This window comes from Gallus gallus, chromosome 3 (genome assembly GCF_016699485.2).
Source record: "Gallus gallus isolate bGalGal1 chromosome 3, bGalGal1.mat.broiler.GRCg7b, whole genome shotgun sequence".
NCBI lineage: Eukaryota > Metazoa > Chordata > Aves > Galliformes > Phasianidae > Gallus > Gallus gallus.
In genome coordinates this window covers 18,557,667-18,582,558 of record NC_052534.1, presented here as the reverse complement: position 1 = coordinate 18,582,558, position 24,892 = coordinate 18,557,667, and the positions used below count along the sequence as shown (strand labels likewise).

Sequence of the window (24,892 nt, the reverse complement as noted above, 5' to 3'; positions counted from 1 at the left end):
AACTACAAACAAAAATGCTCACATCTGGAGAAAATAAGTGTTAAGGGAAATGATAAAAAAATAAGGGAAATCATAAAAAAGCCTCAGCACATTGCAAGTCCCTTCCTTCGTACCACAGTGCCCTTCCTTCCTGTCCCTTCCTTCAGCAGGACAACATAAGCACCACCACATTCTCCTGGATTGACAGAAAGGGAATAGATGTGTGGGGCTTTGGCACCGAGCAGCTGGAAAGCTGGGGAGCAGCTTCTCGAGGCACCCCTCCCAAGCTTACAGTCATGCGGGGCATCGCAATTGTCTCCCTGCACCATGACTTATTAAGCTATACCCAGGTAATTTAGGTCTGCCCAGTTTCAGTCTTAGAAATTACATGATGCTGGAGACATTCACAACAGAAAGGTGATCCTCAAGCAGCAGTGTCCACAGAATCATTTGGGTGCAAATGCTGCACCTCTGTTTGAAGTACAAGAGCAGCAGGGATGGCCAGTGGGTAATTTGTCATGGGATACATCCTGTATGCTGCTGGCCTCTTAAGGCAGACCATGCCATGAAAGAATACTTTCTGTGAGCAATAAGGGCAAGCAAAGGATAACATCCCTAGTTCACAGGACAATTTTAAAGAGAAATTGCTACTCAAAGCAATTTCTGCAAGATTTCATGTTTATTGTGCTCATTTGCAATAGCCTGGTGTGCTTCCTGTCTCAAGACTAGAGGGATCTGCTCATCTGCACCAGATACAAGATTGATCTCTAAGGATTGGAAAAAAATGGGTTGTTTTCTCTCCCTTGAATTGTGTCATCCTTTAACCACCGAACTTGCAGTACACTGTCCTGAGAGCCTCCTGGGTCATTTTGATGACTTGTGTAAGGTCTTCATGAGTTCGCTTTCTGCATACATACTGCAAAGTCCTGTGCCATCACTCCATTGCCATCCCCTCCCAAAAGGGTGGGCAGCAGTATGTGGTCGACTAGATACAGGAATTTATTAAAAATGGGTGAATGCCATAAAAATAAATATTAAAAAATGACTAGGACTGGAAGCAGGTAAAGCAAAGTGCAGTGCCATATCAAACGTGACATTTGTCTTGCACTTCTTGTTTTCAGAGCTATGCAAGCTGTTGCAGTGATAGCATTATCTGCATGCCATACGTGCGCTGCTGATGCCGGCAGCCTTTCCCCTCCCAGCCCACCCTGTGCTGATACAGCAAGGCATAGGCGCAGGGGGAGAGCAAGGCTTTTGGCCCCACTGGCTGCTAGATCTGCTAATGTCCCAAGAAACCAGCACCAATCTCACCTCTTTTGTGGTCTGCAGCCACTGCTACCTTCTAATATAAAGCAGAAGCTCAGTGCCTGAAGGCCACATATTGATTAAAAAATTAAACAGAGTCTGGGGACATTTCCAGGCACTGAACCATGACCATATGCATTAGTAAGCTGTTCAAACATTTCACAGCCTGTGCCAACTAGCACTCTCCCAAACAGTTCCCGGGCACAGTCCAGAGTCAAGGACCCTCCTGCAATTGGCCATTATCAGGCAGCCACCCTCTTTTGAAGTGGACAATATGCAAGCTGAACTATGCCAGTGTATTTAATGTGCTACTACAGAAGTAGTAGATAATGCTCTACTATTATAGAAGTTATTGATACTGCTTCCTATTAGAGAAGTAATCAATAATGCTCAACTATAATAGCCAAATGATAACACTTCACAGCTATTCAAATATCTGCTAAGTCTATAGACCAATATATCTGCTTTTTTCATATCATATCATAGAATGGCCTGGGTTGAAAAGGACCATAACGATCATGTAGTTTCAACCCCCCTGCTATGTGCAGGTTTGCCAAACACCAGACCAGGCTGCCCAGAGCCACATCCAGCCTGGCCTTGAATGCCTCCAGGGATGGGGCATCCACAACCTCCTTGGGCAACCTGTTCCAGTGTGTCACCACCCTCTGTGTGAAAAACTTCTCCCTAACATCCAACCTAAACCTCCCCTGTCCCATTTTAAAACCATTCCCCCTTGTCCTATCACTATCCACCCTCATAAACAGCCGTTCCCCTTCCTGTTTATATGCTCCCTTCATGTACTGGAAGGCTGCAATTAGGTCTCCCCGGAGCATTTGCTATAGACACAAAAGAAGCTCATCAGAACAAGGGACCACACTTCAAAGGCACTGCAACTTCCAGACTGCTCAGGAAAGCTTGTGCTGAGCATACAACCATGCCTCTCTACCTAGAATTTTATAGCAAAATTTTAGTGTGCCAGTAAGACGCAGTTAAGACTCAACAATAAATTTCCTCTTTGCATCAAAGGGCAAAACTTGTGACCTCAAAGAGCCAGAGGCTGACTCTTGACCACAGGACACACCTTCTCTCTTGACATTTTACCACGTATCTCCTACCCTCAGGTTTATTGAATCTCTACCTCACCCCAACCAGGAGAATCACAAAGTTCATCCTGGCTATGCTCTAAATTTGACAGAGAACTTGACTGACCATTCATCATTGCAGTCAACATACCCATCTAGAACCCCTACTGTGAGCTAAAAATTCACTCCTGTATTAGAGGAGGCTGGACTTCTCGCAAATGAAAAGTTTCTGGATGTCTGTCCACTCTTCACCCAAAGGCATAACAAGATTTCCATTAATAAGCTCGTGGGTTAGGAGGAAACTTTACTCAAAGGTCTGAAAGCAGTCCAAACTGACAGCAGCTCTCCATTGCTACCATACATTAAGCAGAACAACAGGTTTATTTAAAAATGCACTTTATTTACAACACATTCAAACTTCATTTTGGAAAAAAAATATAACTGTACATCAAACTTTCAGTTTTTCACTAACAGTTAATAAAACCATAGCAGGATTTACAACTCACTGGTTAGGCAATCATGGAAATTACATTTTGGCACGTTATTTAAATCACATCATGAACAGAAAAACTGGAAGAGGTTTTAAGCAACATAACTCCATAAGTGTAACAACTTCATACAGTGACAACCTCAAACCAAGGTATCACTATTTAAATAAAGTATTTAACACAAAGTGTCTCCACTGTACAGCAGAATAAGAAAAACCTATAGAAATCTTCATAGTGCTTGGATTACCTTTTCAGAATTGTCTCCTCTACTCGCTTTCTAATGAGAGATCCAAGTTTTCCCCTAAGGTGTTAATGACAGACTAATGAACACCTCTCATTTCATTATACCTTCTCAGGTTCAGAAACCAACTTTCTTTAAAAAGATGTTTCAAGTGCAGTGCAGGGGAATTTAAATACAATCTCAGTCAGATGACTCCTTAGACAACAGACTTCTACAAAGCCAAAAGGACATGAAATGCTCCTTGGAACAGCTCACATCAAGCCGTCCATCCATAGACCTTGGATTCAGAATAAAAGAGAACATTAAGGAAGGAAAACACTAAAGTAGAGCAGGAAAAAGGGAAAGCATGAGAAGAACTGAACAAGGTCAACAATCCGTTTGCAATGATAAAGTACACCACACAGCAAAACCAAAGGGGGTGAACTTGCATAAAATGAAGTGCAAAAATTAAACCAGTACACAAGAGAGGTATTTTAAATCATATTATAGGTACATGTTCATGATCAGAAGGATAGCAAAATTGATCTACTTTTATTGCAAAGATAAAGAATAAATATGAACGTTAAGAGGAGAAAAAAAATGGTTTAGTTACAAGTCCAAAAAAAGATCTCAAAGAACAGAAAAGTAACTGAAAATGTGATTTAAAAAAAAAAAAAAGGACAATACTGCTAAAAAAAAAAGGCCACGTTATTTTTTTGACACAGAAGAGCAAAGGCAAGATTTGCACTTGGGAGAGTTGTAATTGAATGTGCATGTTTGATGAAAGTACAACGTATGACAAGGGGACAAAAACTTGAATTCTCTTCCAACACGGCTCATGACTGATGAAGGCCAGCCAATTGCCTTTGCAGTCAATGCCATGTGAATTTATTCCAGATTTAACTCTTTCTCCAGAACCATTGCCAAGGCTAGCAAAAGTTCTGTTGCCCTACAGCTAGGTCACATGTATGGCCAGTTATGGATTGGAGGGCCACATAACATGACTACATGTTTGGAAATTAACTCCTTAGCTAAGAACAGTGATGGATAGGTGGGGAGGAGGAAAAAAAAAAGCCACTGCAAGAGAAAGTGAGTACTGTAATGGTGCACTCAGAAAGGAGAATTTGAAGAGAAAAGGGTTGCGCAATCAATCCGCAGCAGTCAGAATTTTTCCATCACTGAATTAGAGGGAGAAATAAAGCAATTAAGTTAAAGAGGAGAATTTATGGCAATGCAATACGCTACGAAGCTGAATTTAGAACAAGTGCCCATAAATAAGTGCAAATACTGAAGTGTATTGTACTTCAAAATGAGGTAAGCATCCTTCAAGAGAATTGGAACACCCTGAAATTAAGGGAAATTAGCCAATACAAAATACACACTGATTGGAATGTTGTCATCCATCAAAATAGAAAGGGACCACCCAGCAGAGCCTAGCTATCACACGTTTAAAACAGGAGAAAAATATTTTGTTGCTGAGCTGAAAGGAAGGCAAGGATACTGGATCAAACCCCTTTGCTGGGTACCCTGACAGCCTCTGCATGGAAAAAGTAAGGTTCACCTCATCACTGACACAGCTCTGTTGGCTTTGCTTGCTAATAAAACTGCTTTGTTTTTTAATCTGCTTGTTTTCTAGACCTGAAGATTTCTACAGTCCTTGAGAGTTTCCTATTTATTCACAGTACATTCAACCAGACAAGAAAAATTGTTTAAGAATGTTACTTCATTGTATTTTCACGTTACAACACTTCAAAAACTTAAAAAATAGATAACCACTGTTTCCATAAACACTGGAAAGATGAAGAAAAAGATGGCTCATTTCATCCAATGCCCAACATTACACATACTCATTTTCTCTATTTCCAGAGTAAAACAATACTGACACTCCCCCTTTAAACCATTTAATAAAATGCATATATAAAAAGATTACCTGATTTAAGAGACAAATGCATAATTAAGAAAGGGTCTGTTGTTTTAGAGGGTATGTGAGCTGTAAATCCCTGCACAGATTCTGTTGATATTTCGGGAGCCTTCTATTCCAGTTCTCAGAAAATAAATCCATATATTTGTTATTGAGATCTAAGCCCCTCCATTTAGCCCTCATCACATAGGAAAATAAGGACAAGAAACCTGAAGTAAGGGCTGTCTTACTTCACTCCACATACTCTCAAAGGACAGAGCAGTTCTTGAAATGCTTCCTGATTTTCATCAATTTGTGCAAGAACTGCAAAGCCAAAATCTTGCCAACAGGATCAAACAGAATGGAGGATCACGTTTGTAATGGTATTAGGACACAGCTCAATTTTTATAATTAAAACCTACCATAAAAGGCTATAAATACTTTAGTTCATCCAGGAACTGCTCAAGAAGAGTAAATACAAGCCTATAAGCGTGCTATTTAAACTGTTGTCACACTGCTCCAGTAAATACAATTTTCCAAGCAGCAAAACACCCTGCTGTGTGTTTGAATATTCATTGATTTAATGTAATCATCCTTATTAAGGAGTTGTCTGCTTCCAAGTCAGCCTTGCAAGGAGGCCCCGGTACTTCCCCAGCCCAGCAGGAAATTGATTTGCCCTTTCTACTAAGTTGTCCCTGAGTTAAAGACACCACTATTTTATACAGGTGTCTCTATGAATAGTTACCTAAATAGCCTGTCCAGGCCACACGGAGCATTGAAAAGCTGCTTTCAACTGCAAAAACGTATTTGAAAGCTTCAGGAGGCCAAGAACTGCACTCAGCATGGATTAGGTAGCGGGTCCCCTTCTCCCATAAAGCTGGAGAGCAGACCTGACCTGGCCAAAATTTGATGACTGGGCACGTCATCTTCAAAATGCACCTCTGGGCAGGGGGAGGGCTTAGATTTTTCCCATTAGTCAACAAATAACTAGGACTAAAATAGGAAAAGCTCCCAGTTCTGTTTTGTTGTTTGTTTTTTTAATATTAAAAAAGTTCCCTCTAAGTGATAACACTGTTTTATAAAACTTCAAATGGAATTTCTCAAGGAATATAAAAAATTTGATCTCAGTAATAGAACTGCAGTTTTGACTATTCATAATGGACATACTAGCTTATTTATTCAGCAAGGATAATAACAGATGCTAGAATTAAATATACCACAATTGTTCCCCACAATAATGAATTAACATCGTGTCTGTTTTAACTTCTGTTGTTTGGGAGGGAGGAGCAGGGGTTAAGAACCAAGTTGTGCAATCACAACGGTGAACTAGATCAAAAGTTAATTGGATGATTGCTTGCCTTTTCATTTGCTAGAATCAATACAGACAAGGCTAGTAATTCCTTACTTTCGTGACACAATGCACGTTCTTTAGCATCGAGTATCTGTGATTAGGCTAAAGTTCCAGTATTACTAGTACAGAATCAAGACCATCTCCTGCTCCAACCCTAAACACAGGCGTCAAGAAAATAATGCAAGCCAACTATTCCTGAGTGCTCTCCCTTCCATCAGTCAGACACCCTTAGTTTCATTCACAAGCTTCAGAAGCACAAGTTACTGGCTATGCAAAGTTGGTTCTGAGGATCAGTAAAACATCTCTACTTAAGTCCATTATAAACATACAGTACTTCAGCCCAGTACAATCATTAACTTGCTACAGAGCTCTCAGAAAGCAGCTCGTTTTCATTCCCAGTGGTACTGGCCATACACTGCAAGCATCAGGGTAGACAGCAATACACCTCGCCCACTCAAGCAATAAGAACAAACACACAGTTTGATAAGGAACTGTGCTAGGCTGTATCAGAAAAAAATCTTAGATGAACACAACACCTTTTATGGAAATATTAAGCCTCATCTCAGATACACGCTTTTTGGGTGTATTTTGGTTTACAGCTAAAGCACAGAAATCTTTTTGCCATACCACCTTCAGCTACAGCCACTCCTGGCACACTTTCCTGCCTGGACACCTTTATTCTACAAAAACATTTTTGCAGAGTAGACAGAACTGCTTAAAAACGTGTACTGCTCAACTGTGATTTGTCATCAGACACTTCACCATTTTTCATGTCTTTAACACCATTCTCTGTCAGCGGGGAGTCAATACGGATTTCAACATCACTTTTACTTGAACCATTGTCTTTATGCTGCGCAGAAAGGCAGCTATCGTTCTTTTCAGTATAGCCATTAGTTTTAGCCAGCGGTGCCTCCTGTTGACTGCAGCAGAGCTGAGAGTCACAGGCTTTTGAGATGCAAGGTGAGCTGCACAGGAGATTGGAGGTCTTGTGGTCAATGTACTCGGGTTGGATGGTCACAGAGTGGATCCCTGCTTCGTGGAAAACCTTGCGTATTTTATAGGCAGCATCTTGGTAATCAGTAGGGGTTTGGCACTTGACATGAAGAGTAGCAATGTTCTTGCCACCTGCAAGCTCCCACACATGCACCTCATGAAGGCTGCTAACCCCTGGGATACGTGCTAGCCTGTCAGCTGGAAAACATAAGAGAAAGGTGTTAGGATGTTTGGTGCGCTGCCTCATTCTCGTTGAGAACCTAATCCAAAAGCAGCAGTCTCTGAGCAGTATTTTCTTAAGTACAGCTCTTTGAAGGACATCTCCTACCCACTGCCTTTGGTACACAAACACTAGGTGAACACATAAGCAGGCCCTTGCCTTCTTTTTGGGTCCATCTCTGCTCAAGGGCCATTTATCTTCCATTTGTAGCAGCAGTGCTGGAGCAGCACTTCCTTGGCCAAGGACCATATATTCTGATTTGTTTAATCCCAAGCATGTGGAATTCCGGAAAGACCCACTACAGTACAACAAACCAGTGTAAACAGTGCCAGAGAACTACAAAAGTAAGCAGTCTTAATGGAATTTTCTAAGTTGTCTTGGAAGCCTTTCAGAAGACGCTGCTGCAGTGTTGGGAGATACTGTAATTCAGTGCAGTTTCTTTCACAATCATTCCACACAAAGCATTAGCAGCTCAAGACTGGGTATTTCTGATGTATTGTTGGAGTACCACATTCTCAAAATACATGCTTTAACTAATCCAGAGAGATTTGAGTCATGTTGCTAGGATACAGACATGCAACTATTTCACAGTTCTGGAGAATTTAGAGCTATTATGAGTAAATAATCCAAACATGTCATTCCAGAAATAACATATGCACTGAAATATATCATTAAAATTAATAGCATTTCAACAACAAATGCGACTTACTCAGTAGTTGCATATTAACACCTTTGGGAACCATCTGCAACAAAATAATTGAGGTCTCTTTGATGAGTGGGAACGCCGAAGACAAGATTATGAACACCATAATTATTGTCAGGCTTGGATCGATGTAGCATTGCCAGTTACAGGGAGCATTAGCCTCCAGAGGAAGCACGTGGAAGATTGTAGCAGCAACTACCACAACAACAGATCCAAGTGCATCTCCCATAACGTGCAAAAGAACACCTGAAATAAATGACAGCTTCCATTAGTCTTTCTCTCCCCCCAAACCCCATGAAAGAAAAAAAAAAAGAGGTGAAATATTCCAAGCATTCACATCATAACTGGAGTTTCCAGTAACAGCTTTAAGAACAGCACAGCAAGGAAAATACTGACTCTGAAACACAGCTCTCTAAATGGGATGCATTACTAGAGCACGCTAGCAACTGTAGCTCAACTGCAATGCCATGGCAACATAATGTGCCTTTGCCTAAATGCCTGCCGATTATTTAGAGATCCTGGCACATTCAATCTCAATTCTCAATTAAAAATTAATGACTAAACCCTACCAGTTCTACCCCAGAAGCTAAGCTAGCCAGAGACCACACCCAGGAAGTTATAATTATTCTCCTCCATCAGTTTCTACCGCTCCGTTGAAACCTCCAATAAACTACCCAAGTAAAAACTACAAGGTGTCCATTCTTATGGTTTCAAGTGACCCCTACACTCCAGTTTTTTGGATCAAACTCAATCACTAGTTTAAAACCTTGTCCTACCAACACTACTAGCCCTCAGACTCGAGAAAAGATCAGAATCTGGTTCAACAGTTGGCTGCACTCAAGGTGAAGACAAACAGGCTCTTGTAATAGCCCACCTTCAGCTGTGATTCAAGTGTAATGACCAACACAGTGTTCTTGCCACAAAGCTACAGTACTGTTAGAACTTCTTTTGTGCTTCATTTTTTTCTCTCACTATTCTACATAATCTTGCCTCTTCTTGCCATTACCATAAAACACTCCATTTTTCCTCAGTCTTTACTATTCGGACTCGAGACTTCATTCCAACCCATGCCTAATCTGTAGCATCTCTAAACATGATGTCAATTTCTTTGACTATACTTTTTATTCAGAGCAAGTGATGGAACAAAACAGGTAAATTCCTTTTAATATCCCTTGTACAAGCACTTTCCAACGCCACCATCCAATGCACTCCATCCCTCCAGGCTAGAGAAGCTGCAAAAGTCTCCCTATGAAACTCCTCTAAAACACAAGAGTTCAGGCTCTTAAGATGCTGGGCACTGGGTTTTATCTAGAGCTAGAACCACGTCCATACTGCTGCTTCATGCCAGTTCTGGACAGGAACACAGACCCTCTGCATGGGGAATGCAGGCAATAGTCACTGGAGTTCCTTGGGATCACTGGGATAAGACAGAAAGCAATACTCGCACTGCATCCAGCTCTTTCTGCTGGTCAGGAGTGCTCTGCCCCATTTGGCAAACTCCCACACGGTTTTACTGGCCGTAACAGTGTTGCAGTGTTTCCTCTTTCATTTATAAAATAATCTGGATTCAGTGCGTGCCCTCAGCTGCTGCACGAACAAGAGGGATAGGCAGGATGCAATTTCTACAGTAAGTAACAAGAGAGCTGAGTTCTAAAGGAATAAGAAAGTGTTTCAGGAAGACATTTTTTGAACTAAGAAATAAAATAAGCACGTCAATTCTGATATATTAGAATTGAGTGTACTGAGTTTGGAAAATCCTTACTGAACTGGCAGGGAGAGTTAACGTGATTAATACAAATGGCTTGGTTATGCATCATATAATGAACCCATTTCCATAGGCCACCAATGCTATGACTATATAATAGAAAAGGATTTTTTATTAAATAAAGCTGATATGATGAAACTATAAATAATACAGCTCCCAGCAGCTTGTGTGGCAAAGTCTGAGCTACTCTGCATATGCTCAAGATGTAAAAAGGAATAATCTTAGACTACACTAATTAATCCAGCTATGCAGAATATCTGGAATTCCTGTTCCTACCATTTTTACAGCCAAGGAAGCCACTGTTCTGCCAACCCGCTCTGCCCAGCCATGCTTTTCAGGGAGGCCCTGACTCTACAACATACAGACTTTTTACCAAGTGGTTGTAGCTACGTAACTAACTTACAGTAGTAAAACAAAAGCAGATTTTGAATAATTCTCTTTCTACAACTCAAACACCGGTATCTTACAATAAATGATACAAACCCTCCTCATCCTTCAGACATTTTTGACACTTTTCAGCATCAGAATATTGAAACACTGTTGTTCAGACAAGCAAACGCTTCCCTAAAATATACTTCTTGTTTTCTTATTCTCCTCTTCTCCACCCCTGAAGATGACAGTCTGCTCCAGTACTTAGCACTCTAACACCATAAAATCCAGCAGTGCATATGTCTAGCTATTCAGACAGACATTCCTCTAGCACGTGGTGTAGTTTCCCAGGTGTCCTCCCCTACACACACATTTGCATAACTCTGAAGACACATTGGAAGGACAGACACACACACACCTAAAAGCTGGGTGCCTGTCTGCCACGACAGCTTCTTCAGCTCAAATCATGTGACGTCAACCCACGTGGCTCTAAGAGGAGCATCACATCTCCTCAGATGCTGATATGTGACCATAGGAAACCTGTCTTCATCTATGTAACAGCCCTCTCCTTGAGGGACAAGTCATTATGAAATACGCTACTCTGGGTCCTGCAAGAAACAGGCATTTGAATACGTATGCATATAGACAGACATACAAAGGGACTTGGTTAATTTACCCCTAGAAAAAGCCATAACGTTTCTCTCTGCAGATAAGAAGAAAGCTGCCAAAACATGACACAGAGGGGGCTGACGCTGCCCCAGCCTCTCAGGGAGAGGTTCATAGTTCAAGGACCTGGAAAAACACACAGAGCTACCAGCTTCAGCACCTTTCTCCTCACATTGACTGCAAACCTTGGGGTTACTAACAATGGGATTTAAATAAATTCTTTTATCTGCCCAAAAGCATTTAGAAGTTGAAAAGGGCTCAACTAGTCAAGTAGTGACTTCAAAGAAAAGCCTCACGGATGCCTGCTTGACCTTCCTATATGGTCTCTAGAAGCTTGTGCTCAGTGCAAGGAGCTCTGCCTCCTTCCCAAGAAGTCAGTACCACAGAATCATTGAATATCTTGAGCTAGAAAGGACCCACCAGGGTCATGGAGTCCAACTCCTGGCTCCACACAGCACCACCCAGGACGCAAACCCCGTGTCTGACAGAATCACAGCTCAGCTGCAGCCATCAAAAGAATCACAGCACAATCACTCAGAGCCAAGGCAGCATCACACCAACCACTGTTACCCCCTTATCTCACACAGCCAAGACCTTCATGCCAACCAGAAGACTCCCGGGCTGCATTTCATACTGAGACGTGGGAGAAAATTAAACGGAAGGCTGCAAGCGCTGAACGTTAGGATAGCATTAGTTACCATACCTCTGATGTTCAAAGCTTCGGACTTTTTCTCTACTTTTCTCCCAGACCCCTCCTCAGGGCTTTTTTGGTCATTAGGTGATTCACCTGCATTCAAAGAAGAAACGCTGTGTTGTGTATAAGTTCTACAAACAGAAAAAACATCAACCTTCTCACAACCAAGTTCTTTTCAGAAGGAAACGACAAGCACAGCCCCGGCGCTCCCTCCCCCAGCACAAAGTACAAGGTGAGACGGGCACGGGACCGGGGGAGTAGGGGACGGAGGGACGGGGAGAGCGGGGTGCAGCCGAGAGGCACCTGCTTCGGCGGCGCCGTCCGACGGCCCGCCCGCCCGCCCTGGCGGGGTCTCGGGGCGGCGGCGGCGGCAGCAGGCGTCCCAGTTCTGGAAGACGAGCAGCCCCACCAGGTTGACGGCCAGGCCCAGGGCACCGACGATGAGCACCAGCTGGGCGTCGTCGATGCGCTCGGGCCGGGCGAGGCGCAGTACGGCTTCCACGAAGATGGTGAAGCAGAGGGCGGTGAGGAAGACGGCGTTGCTGAGGGCCCCCACCGCCTCGGCCCGGCTGTAGCCGTAGGTGGCGCGGGGGCCGCGGCGGGAGCGGCGGGCGATGCGCCCGGTTGACAGCCCCACGCACAGCGAGATGAGGTCCGACAGCATGTTGAACGAGTCGGACACCAGCGCGATGGAGTTGCCCATGTAGCCCGACACCAGCTCGGCCGCGAAGAAGCCGGTGGTCAGCACCAGCATGAAGATGAGGCGGCACGTCTTCCCCGAGTACCGCCCCATGGCGGCGGACACCGGCGCCCCTCTCCGCGCTGGGAGCGCCGCCGCGGCCTCCGCCGGCCCTTAACGCCTCCAGGCGCCGCCCCGCGCCCGGCCCCGCCCGCCGCCCCGCTCCGCCCCGCCGGGCCGGGCCGGGGGAGCGCCGCGGTGGGGCCGGGGCGTGGGGAGGCGGCGGCCGGGGGACCCCGAGCTGCCCCGCTGTGGGGCTTGGCCAGCCTGGCGAAGAGAAGGCAACAGGGAGACCTCATTGCAGCCTTCTTGTGTTTGTAGGGAGCTTACAAACAGGTGGGGGACCGACTTTTTATGTGATCTGATAGTAATTGGACAAGGGGAAATGGATTTGTACTAAAAGAGGTTTGATGTTAAGGTTTGATGTTAAGAAGAGATTCTTTACTCAGAGGGCAGTGAGGCCCTGGCACAGCTGCCCAGAGGAGCTGTGGTGTCCCATCCCTGGAGGCACTCCAGGCCGGGTTGGATGGGGCCCTGGGCAGCTGAGCTGGGGTGGACAGCCCTGCCTATGGCTGGGGGACAAGATGATCTTTGTGGTCCCCTCCAACCTAAGCCATTCGATGATTCTTCTCTCTCTAGACTTTTTCATTGCAGTGCTTCTTGGGCACACAAATGTCAGAAGAAACCTGGTGACCACACAGCATTGGAAAGTGATGGAAGCAACCAGGTGATTGAGTAAAGGAGGCTCCAGGGGATTAGGCTACCCTCAACTACTCCACCCTCAAAAACAACAGCTAATGCCACTGGTGCTACCAGGTTTACAGGGGTCCAAAACAGGACTTCGGGTACCCACAGTGTTTTTCCCTGTCTGACATCAGAAAATAAACGTGTCAAGAAGAAAAAGCTTATTGTAAAGACAAACGCGGTAGTGGGAGCAGGTAGTGTAATTACGTCAACACGCATTGCAGCTGTAATGTTAAACCTACCAACATGCAATGAGAGATTTTAAACAGTCGTGACAAATAAAAAAGCAGCATAAGTGAGCTAGAAGAAAAAAAAAGAATAAAAATATATACAAGTGACAGGAAGTAAAAGATGACAAACTATATCTTCTTCGATAGCAAATGCTGCCTCTGGCACTTTACAGTCAGAAAAGTCACTGAATCCCAACTCACTGAAGCTGAATAGAACTGGAATGGATTACCAGCAGGCTATAGGACTGTGTGTAACGCTAACTGGAACATCATTAATCCTCCAGTGCAAAACAGACATTAACTCTCTTTGAAAAGTGTAGTGTGTCAGAGCCTGGAACTCACTTCAAAAACATGAAAATATCACAGTTGCTTTGAAGAAATAGCACTAAAATGTTATTTTCACCAAATAAGGCTGTGACTAAGTGCTGTCGGATGGAGCACAATTAAGGATGACTCACTGAACAAGCCAGGAGCAGCACATGCTGAGAGCCTTGGCTCTGCGCTGATCCTTCCTCCTCCTACAGGGCCTTTACTCCCACCCCAGTTCCACTTTCTGTCCTCTGAGCACTTAGCGAGTGTTCCTTTGGACCTGATCACATTCTCCTCTTTCCTGACTTCTGACCAGTTACTTAGGCAGGCCTCTCCCTTTGCCCTGTGGCCATCGTAATGCCTCTTGGGAGCCCACGCGCTCTGTCTCCCCAGGTCCGTTCACCAGGGCACCACAGTCACCTCAGCCCTACCCAAAAGTGCCGATGAGCGGTGTAGAGAGCCTTGAACACCTGGCACATGAAAAAGCTGGAGCTTGCAGGCGTTCTGTGCGTCTCTGGCATTCAGAAGGAAAGTTGCCTTAAGTGTAATTTTACCAATTTTTACCAGTTCCTGCTTCTGTTTAGGGAGAGGGAACAACAGCAACAGCATTTCTAGCAGTGTTGTAGGTCAAAATGAAGTTGATGAATAATACAGAAACCTTTTCTAAACCTCCTAAGTAGGACTTCTTCAAGCCAAAATATTTAGAAACAGAGTGAATGGGGATATTTAGGCTGATTGTCCCACAGGGAGTCAGCCCCTTTAGCTAACAGCCTACCCCTACTCGTGGCCATACGAAATGCTCAGGTAGCAGCCGCAGCAGGGTAAGCATATATGCTGCTTGCCCAGGCTACCATCCTTTATGTATTTTCAGCGCAAGCAAGTTTGTGAGCTAGATATTTCTGTATTTAGTATCCTTCAATGGATTAATCCTCATAGAACCACAGAATGGTAGGGGTTGGAAGGGACATCTGGAGATCGTCTGGTTTAACACCCCACTAAGCATGTTTCTTACAGCAGGTTGCACAGGTAGGCATCCAGACAGGCTTTGAATATCTCCAGAGAAGGACACTTCACAACCTGTCTGAGCAGCCTGTTCCAGTGCTCTGTCATTCTGACAGTAAAGAAGTTCTTCCTTGTGTTTATGTGGAACTTCCCATGTTCCAGCTTATGCCCATTGCCACTGAAAGGAGCCTGGCCCCATCCACCTGCCTCCCACTGATTAGATATTTATAAGCACTGATAAGGTCCCCCCTCAGCCTTCTCTTCTCCAGGCTGAACAGCCCCAGGTCTCTCAGTCTTTCCTCGTACAGAAGATGCTCCAGGACATCTCTGTGGCCCTTCACTGCACTCTCTGTAGGAGATCCCTGTCTTTCTTGGACTGAGAAGCCCAGAACTGGACACAACACTACAGATGTGGCCACACCAGGGCAGAGTAGAGGCGTGGATCACCACCCTCAACCTGCTGGCCACGCTCTTTGTAATACAAGCCTGGGATACCATTAGCCTTCTTGGCCACAAGGGCACACTGTTGGCTCTCCCATGTAGTTGTCCAGCCTTTCACTCACTAGTGCCAACACATCTACCCTAGCACGAAGCATCTGCCTCTCTCTCTTTGTTTTGGACCTGGATCCTGCTCACTTCACTTGCTGTATTCTCCTTGTATCAGAGGACAAAACGAACAATGAAGGACTATTGGCCTTCTCTATGCCACTGAGGCTTTTGTAGACTGTGATCACTTCTAGCTTGATTTCCTCCATTTCAAGACAACAGGTTAACATCTACTTAGTTGTTCTCTGAAAGGAAGCCATCACCAGCCATGGAAAAGAGAATATCACTATATTAGGAAATAGTAGACAACAACAATAGCAGTAATAGTAATCACGTTTTTTCCATTGCTGAATGAAGACCAAAAATAACATTACTCACAGCCTCGTGTTGCTATAGAATTTAGATAGTTTTAAAAAATTGCAAAACTAAAGAACTAATTATGGACAGTATAATTAAGAGAGATCAGCAAATCGTGCTTATCAAAGTCCTAAGTGAGATTACTTTTCAACCCAACATAAAAGTAAGATGATTTATGAAAGCTATTTCAAGAACTATCTGGAAGAAACCAAAGCATGAAAGAAACAAACACCCACACAACTGTACGTGAGGAAGGAGAGTCATGCCGCTTGGAGACTAAAGTGAGAAAACTAGTACACTTGCACTAAGAAGATGAGGCTGATGTCAGGCATGTCACATGTAAAGACAGCATCCCAATGTGTAAGAGCCCACAATCCAGCGGGTGGGTGAGATTGGACCTTTGCACTTGTGTTTCTCCTCTCGCACAGAGCCCAAAGCATCTCCACTCCCAGTGACAGCGTTGGAAGGTTCTCGTTTGCATTTCACACAGCAAATTGCTCCGAGGGGCTCTGTAAGGTGGTCTTCTTTTGTGAAGCTTGTTTCTGTAAATTAGGAATATTGGGTTAAATCCACAACTAACCTAAGCCGAAGCAATGTGGTTGGTTCCTGTCACGGATAAATCTGACCGCAAGATGAATCACAAAAGAACCACCACCAAACCTCAGTGCAGAAGACGGCTGTTATGAGACCACTCTGTCTGCAGGTCTTTTGTTCTAAATTATTTGCTCATTGCATTTTTATCTTATCAAATTCTAGTTAGAATCAGAAAGGGGTGTTATTTTGGCGTACACCAAAAAACTGAAGGACTGGAAAGCCATTAAATCTGCTTCATTCCAGGCAGCGGATTCCTAAAAGATGTCCCTCCAGTACAGCTCAGCAGTTGGGGTGAGAGCTTGGCCAGCCTGCCCTGTGCCATGCAGAGGTCGTGGCTCTTCCCAGCAGTGCTGGAAATGTCCCAGGCAGAGAGCACCTGTTACTTACTTTCAGACATATCCAGCCAGTACGTTCTAGCACTGGGCTAATGCTTTCCTGAGTACTTCAACTACTTGATAATTTGCTTCTAAAAATGTACAGTTCTGCTACATTTCCCTTAGCTGTGTATATCCATATAACCTTTCCAACCCTGACTTAATTTTGGTATCAGTCAGTAACACAGCATGTTGCAAAGGTCATGAAGAGGAGTCGAGCAATCACTGATTTCATCATCATAAATTACATTGAATCCCACTGCAAAAACTTCATTTTCTGTCCCAGCAGCATTTTTTGACTGAAACTGATATCAAACCTGTGCATGCGGCAAACTATGCAGAATAACTGTCCAAATAAAACAACAATCAACATATATAATGTGTCCTTAATGTTGCCTGTTGCATTTAAGTGGTTTATGACTTTGGACTCAGTTCTGTTTCAGTCCTTTTATTTCCTTACAGCTCACCACAAGTACTGTGACGTAACTCAGCCAGCCCATCTGCACCATTACTATGAAGCTGGTTCAAGGTTGAGAGCAAATGTAGGTAATCAAAGTTCATTAGTACCAGTGCTGTTGGAATCTAGGTTCACAAGTTTTGATCTTACCCTTATGCAATTATTTAAACCATTCAGGGATGCCTTTCTGTCTTTCCTGATGGACATAAGAATTTTCATTCTGCATTTTCCATGTTGGCCAAAAGGTAGCCCCAAAAAGTTTGCTTCTACCTGTTTGGATACAAAATTTTCTCTCAAAAAAAGATTGGGGGCAGTAAAGCGTCCCTCTTTAGATTAATTCTTGAGGCTTCTTTGAAGAGAATAAAGCATTAAAAAAAATCTGAAGAAAATTCAGAGAAGCGTGCTGCTAAGTAGAATTCCTAAGTAGAATTACAGAGTGTCTTCCTATCTGCCTTGTCTTTCTTAAAGATACTGGACTAGAGCTTCAGTTAACACAAATTAACACAGATCTGGTCACCTTTTGGGATAGCAGCTCAGAAAAGCTTTGAAAGGCTTTGGTGAGGATTATTTGTCACACAGTTGAACTAAAAAGACCTGCAGAAAAGATGTGTTCGGTCTTAGCTATCTGATAAACATTTCAGTTCAAGATTCCCTTGCTTTCTTGTTCTATGTGAGAGCAGCACCTCCAATGACGCTGTGGAAATCAAAGCCAGAAAGTCTAGATATGAGGTTACTGTAGGCTTTGGTTCCTGCCATACCAACACACTAACACCTGTGGGAATTATGGGACTAAATCCATATAGTGTATGTCCCCACATTTATACAGTTTACTCTAGTGAGCATCTAGGAATTGGATTCTGTGGTGCACTACATGGGAAGCATAAATCAGTGAGGATTCATCGTGTGACTCTTTGTTGGTAAACTCAAGTGCAGCACGTGTGACAAGCATCTATCTGTGAATTTTTCCTCAGGAAAGAATAGCATAAATCTGATGAATAGAGGTAAAATGGATATAGTAATGCTGATCCTGAAGAAATGCATTCAGGCTTGTGTGAGTAGCACGAGCACAGGCACAAAAGCACAGTAAGCCCAAGGTTTGCTGTTACGGGCGTCACACCCAGGGCTCTTGACCATTCTTTACAAAGGTCCCCATGCTATTGGACTGACACAGTCTGACACCCTTTCAGAGTACCTTTGAGAGAAAAATCTGTCCGGGCGAGGGAATGCATTTTTCTCTTCTTAAACATGGATGAATAAAATGGTTTTAAGCATTCATAGGGAGACTTCTGCCTTCCAAGGACAGAGCAATCCCACGTATTGGGCACCAGTATCCTCTGTCCATTTTTCCTAGTACGAAGACAACCAAGTCAGTCAAGTCACATTTTCATTACATCACAACAAATGGGGATAAAGGAACAATCCCTTTAGAGAGCCTGTGAGATCTGCAGCTCAAGTCACTCTGTAAGGCAGATTTCATGAGAAGAGGATGGAAAAATAAACTCAGTGTACGTATTTCCACATAGCACAGGTCACACAGCAGCATAGCTCCCCATTTAAAGTAGTTTTGAGCATTTAAAAATATTTCTAATCCCTAGAGCACTTTTGTCTCTGGCAGTATACATTACTGGGTCTGTTGAGTCAAGAGAGAGCAGAGGAAAATACAATTGCTTTTCAATATCTGCACAGCTCACCTGGTGTCCTCTGGGATGCCCCATGGCATTAAGATATAGGTCAAGCAGCCTCCTGTTCACTTCTTTTGGCCTATAAATGTTCTCACGTACCCTGGGATCAGTATGTTTGCAAAAATATACACAAAAATTGAGTTCAGAATATGACAGCAATGAAGCCTTCTCAAATAACCCAGCCAGTTATAGCTGGTCCCTCTCTTCATCTCACTTCATTCACACACACAGAAATCCCCAACCCACACCCCTACCTGCAAAAGCCTGAAAAAAGAGATAGGCCTCACAGTAAGCTTCAGAATAAACAATCATAACTCTGCATAAGGCCCAGGAAAAGAAAGAAGGTATGTTTTCCAGACTGCTAGCGTACATGCCACTTCTTATCTGAGAGGCAGGTTGCTCGTGAAGAGTGAGATAGGAGAATGGAGACCCAATGCTCTTATCACACAAGAAGCTCACGCGCATCTGCTCCATTGTGCCTACCAACATAACATTAAGCCACTTGGCTGCAAACACAGAATGTGTTTTGTTTAGCGGGTTGTGAACTGTGTGAGGACCGTGAGTCTTTTTGTTAGAAGGCTAGAATGGTTTATCACAGCCCCAGACACTGCAGGCGTGGCTCATTATCAGACCGTATCAGGTTAGGCAAGGCAGCGTCTTCTTCTGGCCCTGCTTCCCCTCCGTACAGATCACAGGACAACAGGGCAACTGTTTTCTCCACGTTAAATCTTTATTCATTTTCTCAAGACAAACAAAAGAGAATTACTACAGCCAGACTAACACGGTGCTTTTCAAACTGTGGTCCCCTGAGAGCTGAAAATCCAGTAGAAATGAGTAGAAGAGACAGTCGCACTGAGCTACACGAACAGAAGTAAGCTGATCTGCGTGTGCAGTGAAACAGACTTCTGCATTTTTATGACGGACTATAAAGGGTACGGCCAACATTAAAGCTGTCTGGTATTTTATTATGAGAGCCTGAGGTTTTTTTTTCAGTTGCTTATTACACCGCCATAATCATCATTTCTGTGCCAAAACTTTCTGTGTAAGATACCAAACCTCAAAAAAGGGTCAAAAAACTCTGGCTAAAGCTGCTCTGTCATTTCCAACAGCAACAGTAGGAAAAGTATTTTGTGAATGTTAAATTTTGGCAGAAGTTTGTCAGAGAAATGTTAACATTTCTACATTTTAGCAAGCATTTCCTGCATTTTCAGTCAAACCAATAACTACTGCTGCCTTCCACGTTGCTATGGTCTGCCCAGCTGGCCCACACACCTCTGCACAGCAGCTCCAGCAGAATGCAGAAACATTTTATACCTGTAGTAGCTGCTCTAGGCCAGTAGCAAGAGAAAGAAGAGGGGCACGACCTCCATGTACTCTTGCTGACCTCTACCTTTAGCACTCATAGAGCACAGAGAACTAGACTGCCTGAATCCAGTGCAGGGATGGACCGAGATGTACCCCTCTACCTCCAGGATGGAGATAGAAACAGAGGAGGACGCAGTAGATGATCACTTTGGAACTGGACAGAGAATCAAAGGGTAGCAAGAACCAGAGAAATGACAGGAGAAAGGGGAAGAAGTGAGAAGTGAGAGGCCTCTGGGTGGAAGGGTTCAGCAGTGCCTGCCATAGGAGCAGTGCAGAGGCTGCAGGGGCAGCTCAGAAAAAGCACACTTTTTTTTGCATTTTCTTGACAAGACTACTTGTATTAAAATAAGAACCTGAGAAGATGTCACAATGAGCTGAACAAGGAGAAGCACAGCAAGGGAGAAGCATGAGGAGATATATAGGTGCTTGTGAGCAGCACCCTCAGGGCCCACTGCCTTGTAGATCTAGACTACAACAAACGTTGACTGAACTCTTGCTGTCTGAAATGCTCTGTTTTTCGCATGGAATTTTTCAAAGGAAGCAAATGATCACCTGGAAGAGAGAGGAGGGCTGTTTAGATCAACTCCCTGCTTGGGGAACAGAGATTTGAGGAAAAGTAAGAGAAGGTCTTCTCTATGAAAATTTAGTCTTCAGTGATCACCAAAGTCAGGAGATTTCACAGGTGTCACCGAGGGTATCGCTTGTGCACAGCTGGATTGCCCCAGTGAGGTTCAGAGATCATGACCATCCCCTTCGATTTCTGCTAGAAGTGTTGACACACTAGAAAATTTGCCTCAACAAGCAAGATGAAAGATTATCTCTTTCTTATATGCAAGACAACCAGGGTGAGATTGAATCCCTTGTTTCATGTTTCATATATATTTATATACATACACATATGTATGAGCTGGGGCTGTTCAGCCTGGAGAAGTCTCCATGAAGACCTGATAGCAGCCTTTCAGTATCTAAAGGGGTGCTGTACGAAAGAAGGGGACAGACTCTTTGGCAGGGTCTGTTGCGATAAGACAAGGGGAAATGGTTTCAAACTAAAAGAGGGGAGATTTAGAGTGGATATAGGGAGGCTTTTTACAATCAAGGTGGTAAGGCACTGGCACATGTTGCCCAGAGAGGTGGTGGACACCCCGTCCCTGGAGACATCCAAGGTCAGGCTGGAACACCCTGATCGAGCTGGAAGTGTCCCTGACCACTGCGGGAGATTTGGACTAGATGGCCTTTAAGGGTCTCTTCCAACTCAAATGATTCTATGGTTCTGTCTACGCACAAGTAGATTGCTCCTAAAGTAATCCCTCCTATTTATTTCCATGGAAACTATAATAGATACGAAGAGCACAGTATCACTATTTGATAGAACAAATACTCAGCTACAAAACCCTATTTTTCAACAGTTACCACCATTAGCTATTCATCTTCACCATGCTCATAAATATCTGTACCAGCGGAAGTGACACATTATCATTCTTGCCACTACTGAGACACACCACCCACCACCTCACTGTGCTCTCGTCCACTGTTTGGTCTCCATAAATGTTCAGCAAGCGTTGATGAGTGTCACAATGGGTGTCATTTTTCCTGCTTCGAGGAATTCAATGACATACCTTTGCTTCCTCCGTGCTAACAAGTCAGTCACCATTTTGTCAGGCTGCCCCTTTGCTGCCATCTGTTGCACGGCAGCAACATGTAATGGAATATTGGTGAGAAGTTTCAGTCTGCTGCCGTACCACCAACATTCACCCCTGACATCACAAAATGGGAGGCATTACTTTCGGAGCAGCCCTTTCATTATTATAGGTACATAAAGCACATGCATACGCTTTTAAGACTTGAGTTTTTTGAGGAATAACGTTTTAAAATCCTGCTCAGATTGAATGTGGAGAGAATTAGAGGAAATAAATATGAAATTTCACCTAAGCTGGAATTAGAAAATCAAGTCATAGAATCCTAGAATGGCTTGGGTTGGAAGAGACCTTAAAGATCACCTAGTTCCATCTCCCTGCCATGGGCAGGGACACCTCTGATTGACCAGGTTGGCCAGCGAAGAAAATGGTATTGCTTTGCCATTACTGACAGAGAAGATGAACATTACCAGAAAGAGTGACAAAAGCACAGACAGATGTATGTGCTCTGTTTATGACATGGTATGAGTCTCACCCCTATCCTGTGTAACTGAAACACAACTGAAAATAACACAGAGCTTCCAGGCGTTTCTCAGAGCAGAGTCTGGATGTGAGTCCACAGGAGGGATGGCTACGCAGACCCACTGAGTTGTGGAAGCAGCAAAACCAGCAATTACCTATGCAACTGCATTAATTTCTGTTAATTGCCTAGTTGCCTGACACTCTCCATCCGTGTCTGTAAGTGCTGATGTGTTTCTCCTCCCTGACTGCACCCAGAGGCACAATTTTCTGCTAGGGTTAAACAGACTTTCTTCCAAGAAGCCATCACAAACAGAGGCTATGATGTTGCAAAGAAGTGGTGACAGTCCAAAAAGTAAAAATCCCAATAAATCCCTTTGCCAACTACATACTACTACAGCTTCTGTCTAAGAGCAGCTTAAACTTTAAAGGGCTGGACGTCTAAACAAACAGACAGACAAAATAAGCTGTAGATGTGGCTGTGGTGGTGCACACCAGTGAGGTTGTACCTTTATGATTATGCAGAGGTAGTTTTAATAATGATTAGAAATATTTTCCACTATTTCCCATCAGGCACTGAAATGCAAACTGACAGACTTTAATTTCAGCACAGGGGTACACGAACCTCCAAAGCCCTGTCCAGCCTTAAAGTCAAATATAAAACGTATCATATATCACCTATTGCAGTACATAAAAGCAGCAGCTTTATTAGATGTGTCTCTCAGCTTTCCCTCGGGATGTCCAGTAAATGTTTTGCAAATGCCTGGTTCCTATCCCAACTGAAATAGTCCTGTTTTAAAGAACTATGCTTGTATGTATATGCACCTGCGTGTAACTTACATCAAATAAAGTGAGGCATTTTCTGCAATAATAACATAAAGGGTCCCCATCCCTTTGGATTTGAAACTCCTATGCTGAGATCTGAAAACTGAAAATCATATTGCTGAGGAAAAAAACAAACTAAAAGGTGAAACCCTCCGTGCTCTCAACAGAACCTCCTGCAAACTCTTGACAGAGCATGACGGGCTGTTGGCAGTCAGTGAGATTTTTGCAGCCATGCGGTGGGAAGATTTAGGTAGCAGAGTGCCACTGCTTCTCCCTTCTCTCTTTAAGGCTCGTGCTAATGATCAATAGCAAAGAGAATTTCAGCTCTGTATCCACAGATTTTTCAGAGTTCAAACACTCTCAGAATAGTTGTCTTTAACTGTCCAGTCCCAAATTAAAGGAGGCTGAGAATCCCCTTTTGCCTTGACCTATTATTTTGTCTTGTACAAAATATACCTCTCAGAAGATAACCAGGTCCTGGACAAAAGTTAAAACAGAATTACTCAATTACTGGCAGTTACTGATTGTGGATAACTGGCATTTCAGAAGTTTTTTTTCCTAATAGGTATCTCCTTATGGTCATAGCACATCTGTACAACACCTTGCCCCCTGTTTGGCAGGCCAGAGGATTAAGGCGAAAATGCATCTTGCAAATCACTGTTCTCTACAGAAAGCCATCAAATATACCACACATTATTTACTTAGAGGCATGTGTAGTTACAGCTGCCTTACAGAATAAGCAGGAAACACGTATGGGTTCAGACACAACATCCATTACCTTGCTGACCAAAGAATGAAGAAAACCATGGTGTGGTATGCACCCATCTCAGAAAAGCAGTAAATAGTCTCTAAACAAGTCAATAATTGGAAGCATAGAAGGCTGAGATGTAGAGTGGCTGCATTAGATTATTTACCTGTTTCAGGGTCTCCTTGAGGTGCATGACAGAAACAGCAGTCCATGAAGAGAACATAGTTGAACACATTGAAGAACAGACCTACGATCCCGACAATGAGGACAAGCAGTGCTTTCTCTGTCTTCTGCGGGTTGATGTACCTCTTGATTGCCTCAACGAAGATGCTGAACATGAGAGCAGTGGCAAAAACGGAGTTGCCAAAGGCTCCCAGCACATCTGCCCGGCTGAAGCCGAAAGTGTTTGCCTTGTGCCATCTGATGCGACTGAACCTCACACCGAGCAAACCGATGATCATGGAGATGAAGTGAGAGAGAACCGCGAAGGCATCTGAAGCTAAGGAAAGAGAATTGCCAATGTATGCTACTGAGATCTCGACAGCAAAAAGCGCGATGCTTAAAAGGGACATGAAGATGAGCCTGCTGCTCCTCCCCGAGTAGCGACCCATCTCTACAGCTCCCTTTCTTTCGGGCTGTGGTTCTGCGGGACGGAGCTGTGCGAGGGACGATTCACTGCTGCGCTTCTGCCCTCCACCTGTCAGTGCTGCTCACATGCATAAGCTGCTTTTATAGGCAGTGGTAAAGCCATAAATCAGTTTAAAGGGCATGTTAGCAAACTTCTTCATGTAAAGGCAGCTTAAAGGCTACTCTCCTGTGAGTGCCCCACCCTCAGATGATGTTTCTTATTCCTGCAAAACTAAAAACAAAACAAGATAGGCTACCAGGAGCATTGGTGCTTGCTGCTGTACCCAATGGCATCAAAAATAAGGCCCAGATAGGAGAGCCTAAGAAGATGGCCCAGAATTTTAAGCAGCTGTAAAAGAGATTTCTTTCACATAGAAACGTCCGCTGATATCTGTCTCATACATT

General features: G+C 43.8%; 1 protein-coding gene across 2 annotated transcripts; it reads right to left on the bottom strand.

Annotated features, from left to right (window-relative positions):
* Nucleotides 1–2,745: 2,745 nt before the first annotated feature.
* Nucleotides 2,746–24,565, bottom strand: SLC30A10 (solute carrier family 30 member 10). Of its 2 annotated transcripts, none has more exons than XM_015283897.4 (4): nt 24,027–24,565; nt 11,745–11,828; nt 8,248–8,487; nt 2,746–7,516 (listed from the first exon to the last, which is right to left on the bottom strand). In XM_015283897.4, the coding sequence occupies exons 1-4, from the start codon at nt 24,469–24,471 to the stop codon at nt 7,041–7,043; spliced, it is 1,245 nt and encodes a 414-aa protein (XP_015139383.1). In that variant the 5' UTR covers nt 24,472–24,565; the 3' UTR covers nt 2,746–7,040. The 2 variants fall into 2 exon arrangements, with proteins under 2 accessions (XP_015139383.1, XP_015139382.2); XM_015283896.4 differs by lacking the exon at nt 24,027–24,565 and adding an exon at nt 12,039–12,559.
* Nucleotides 24,566–24,892: the final 327 nt, after the last annotated feature.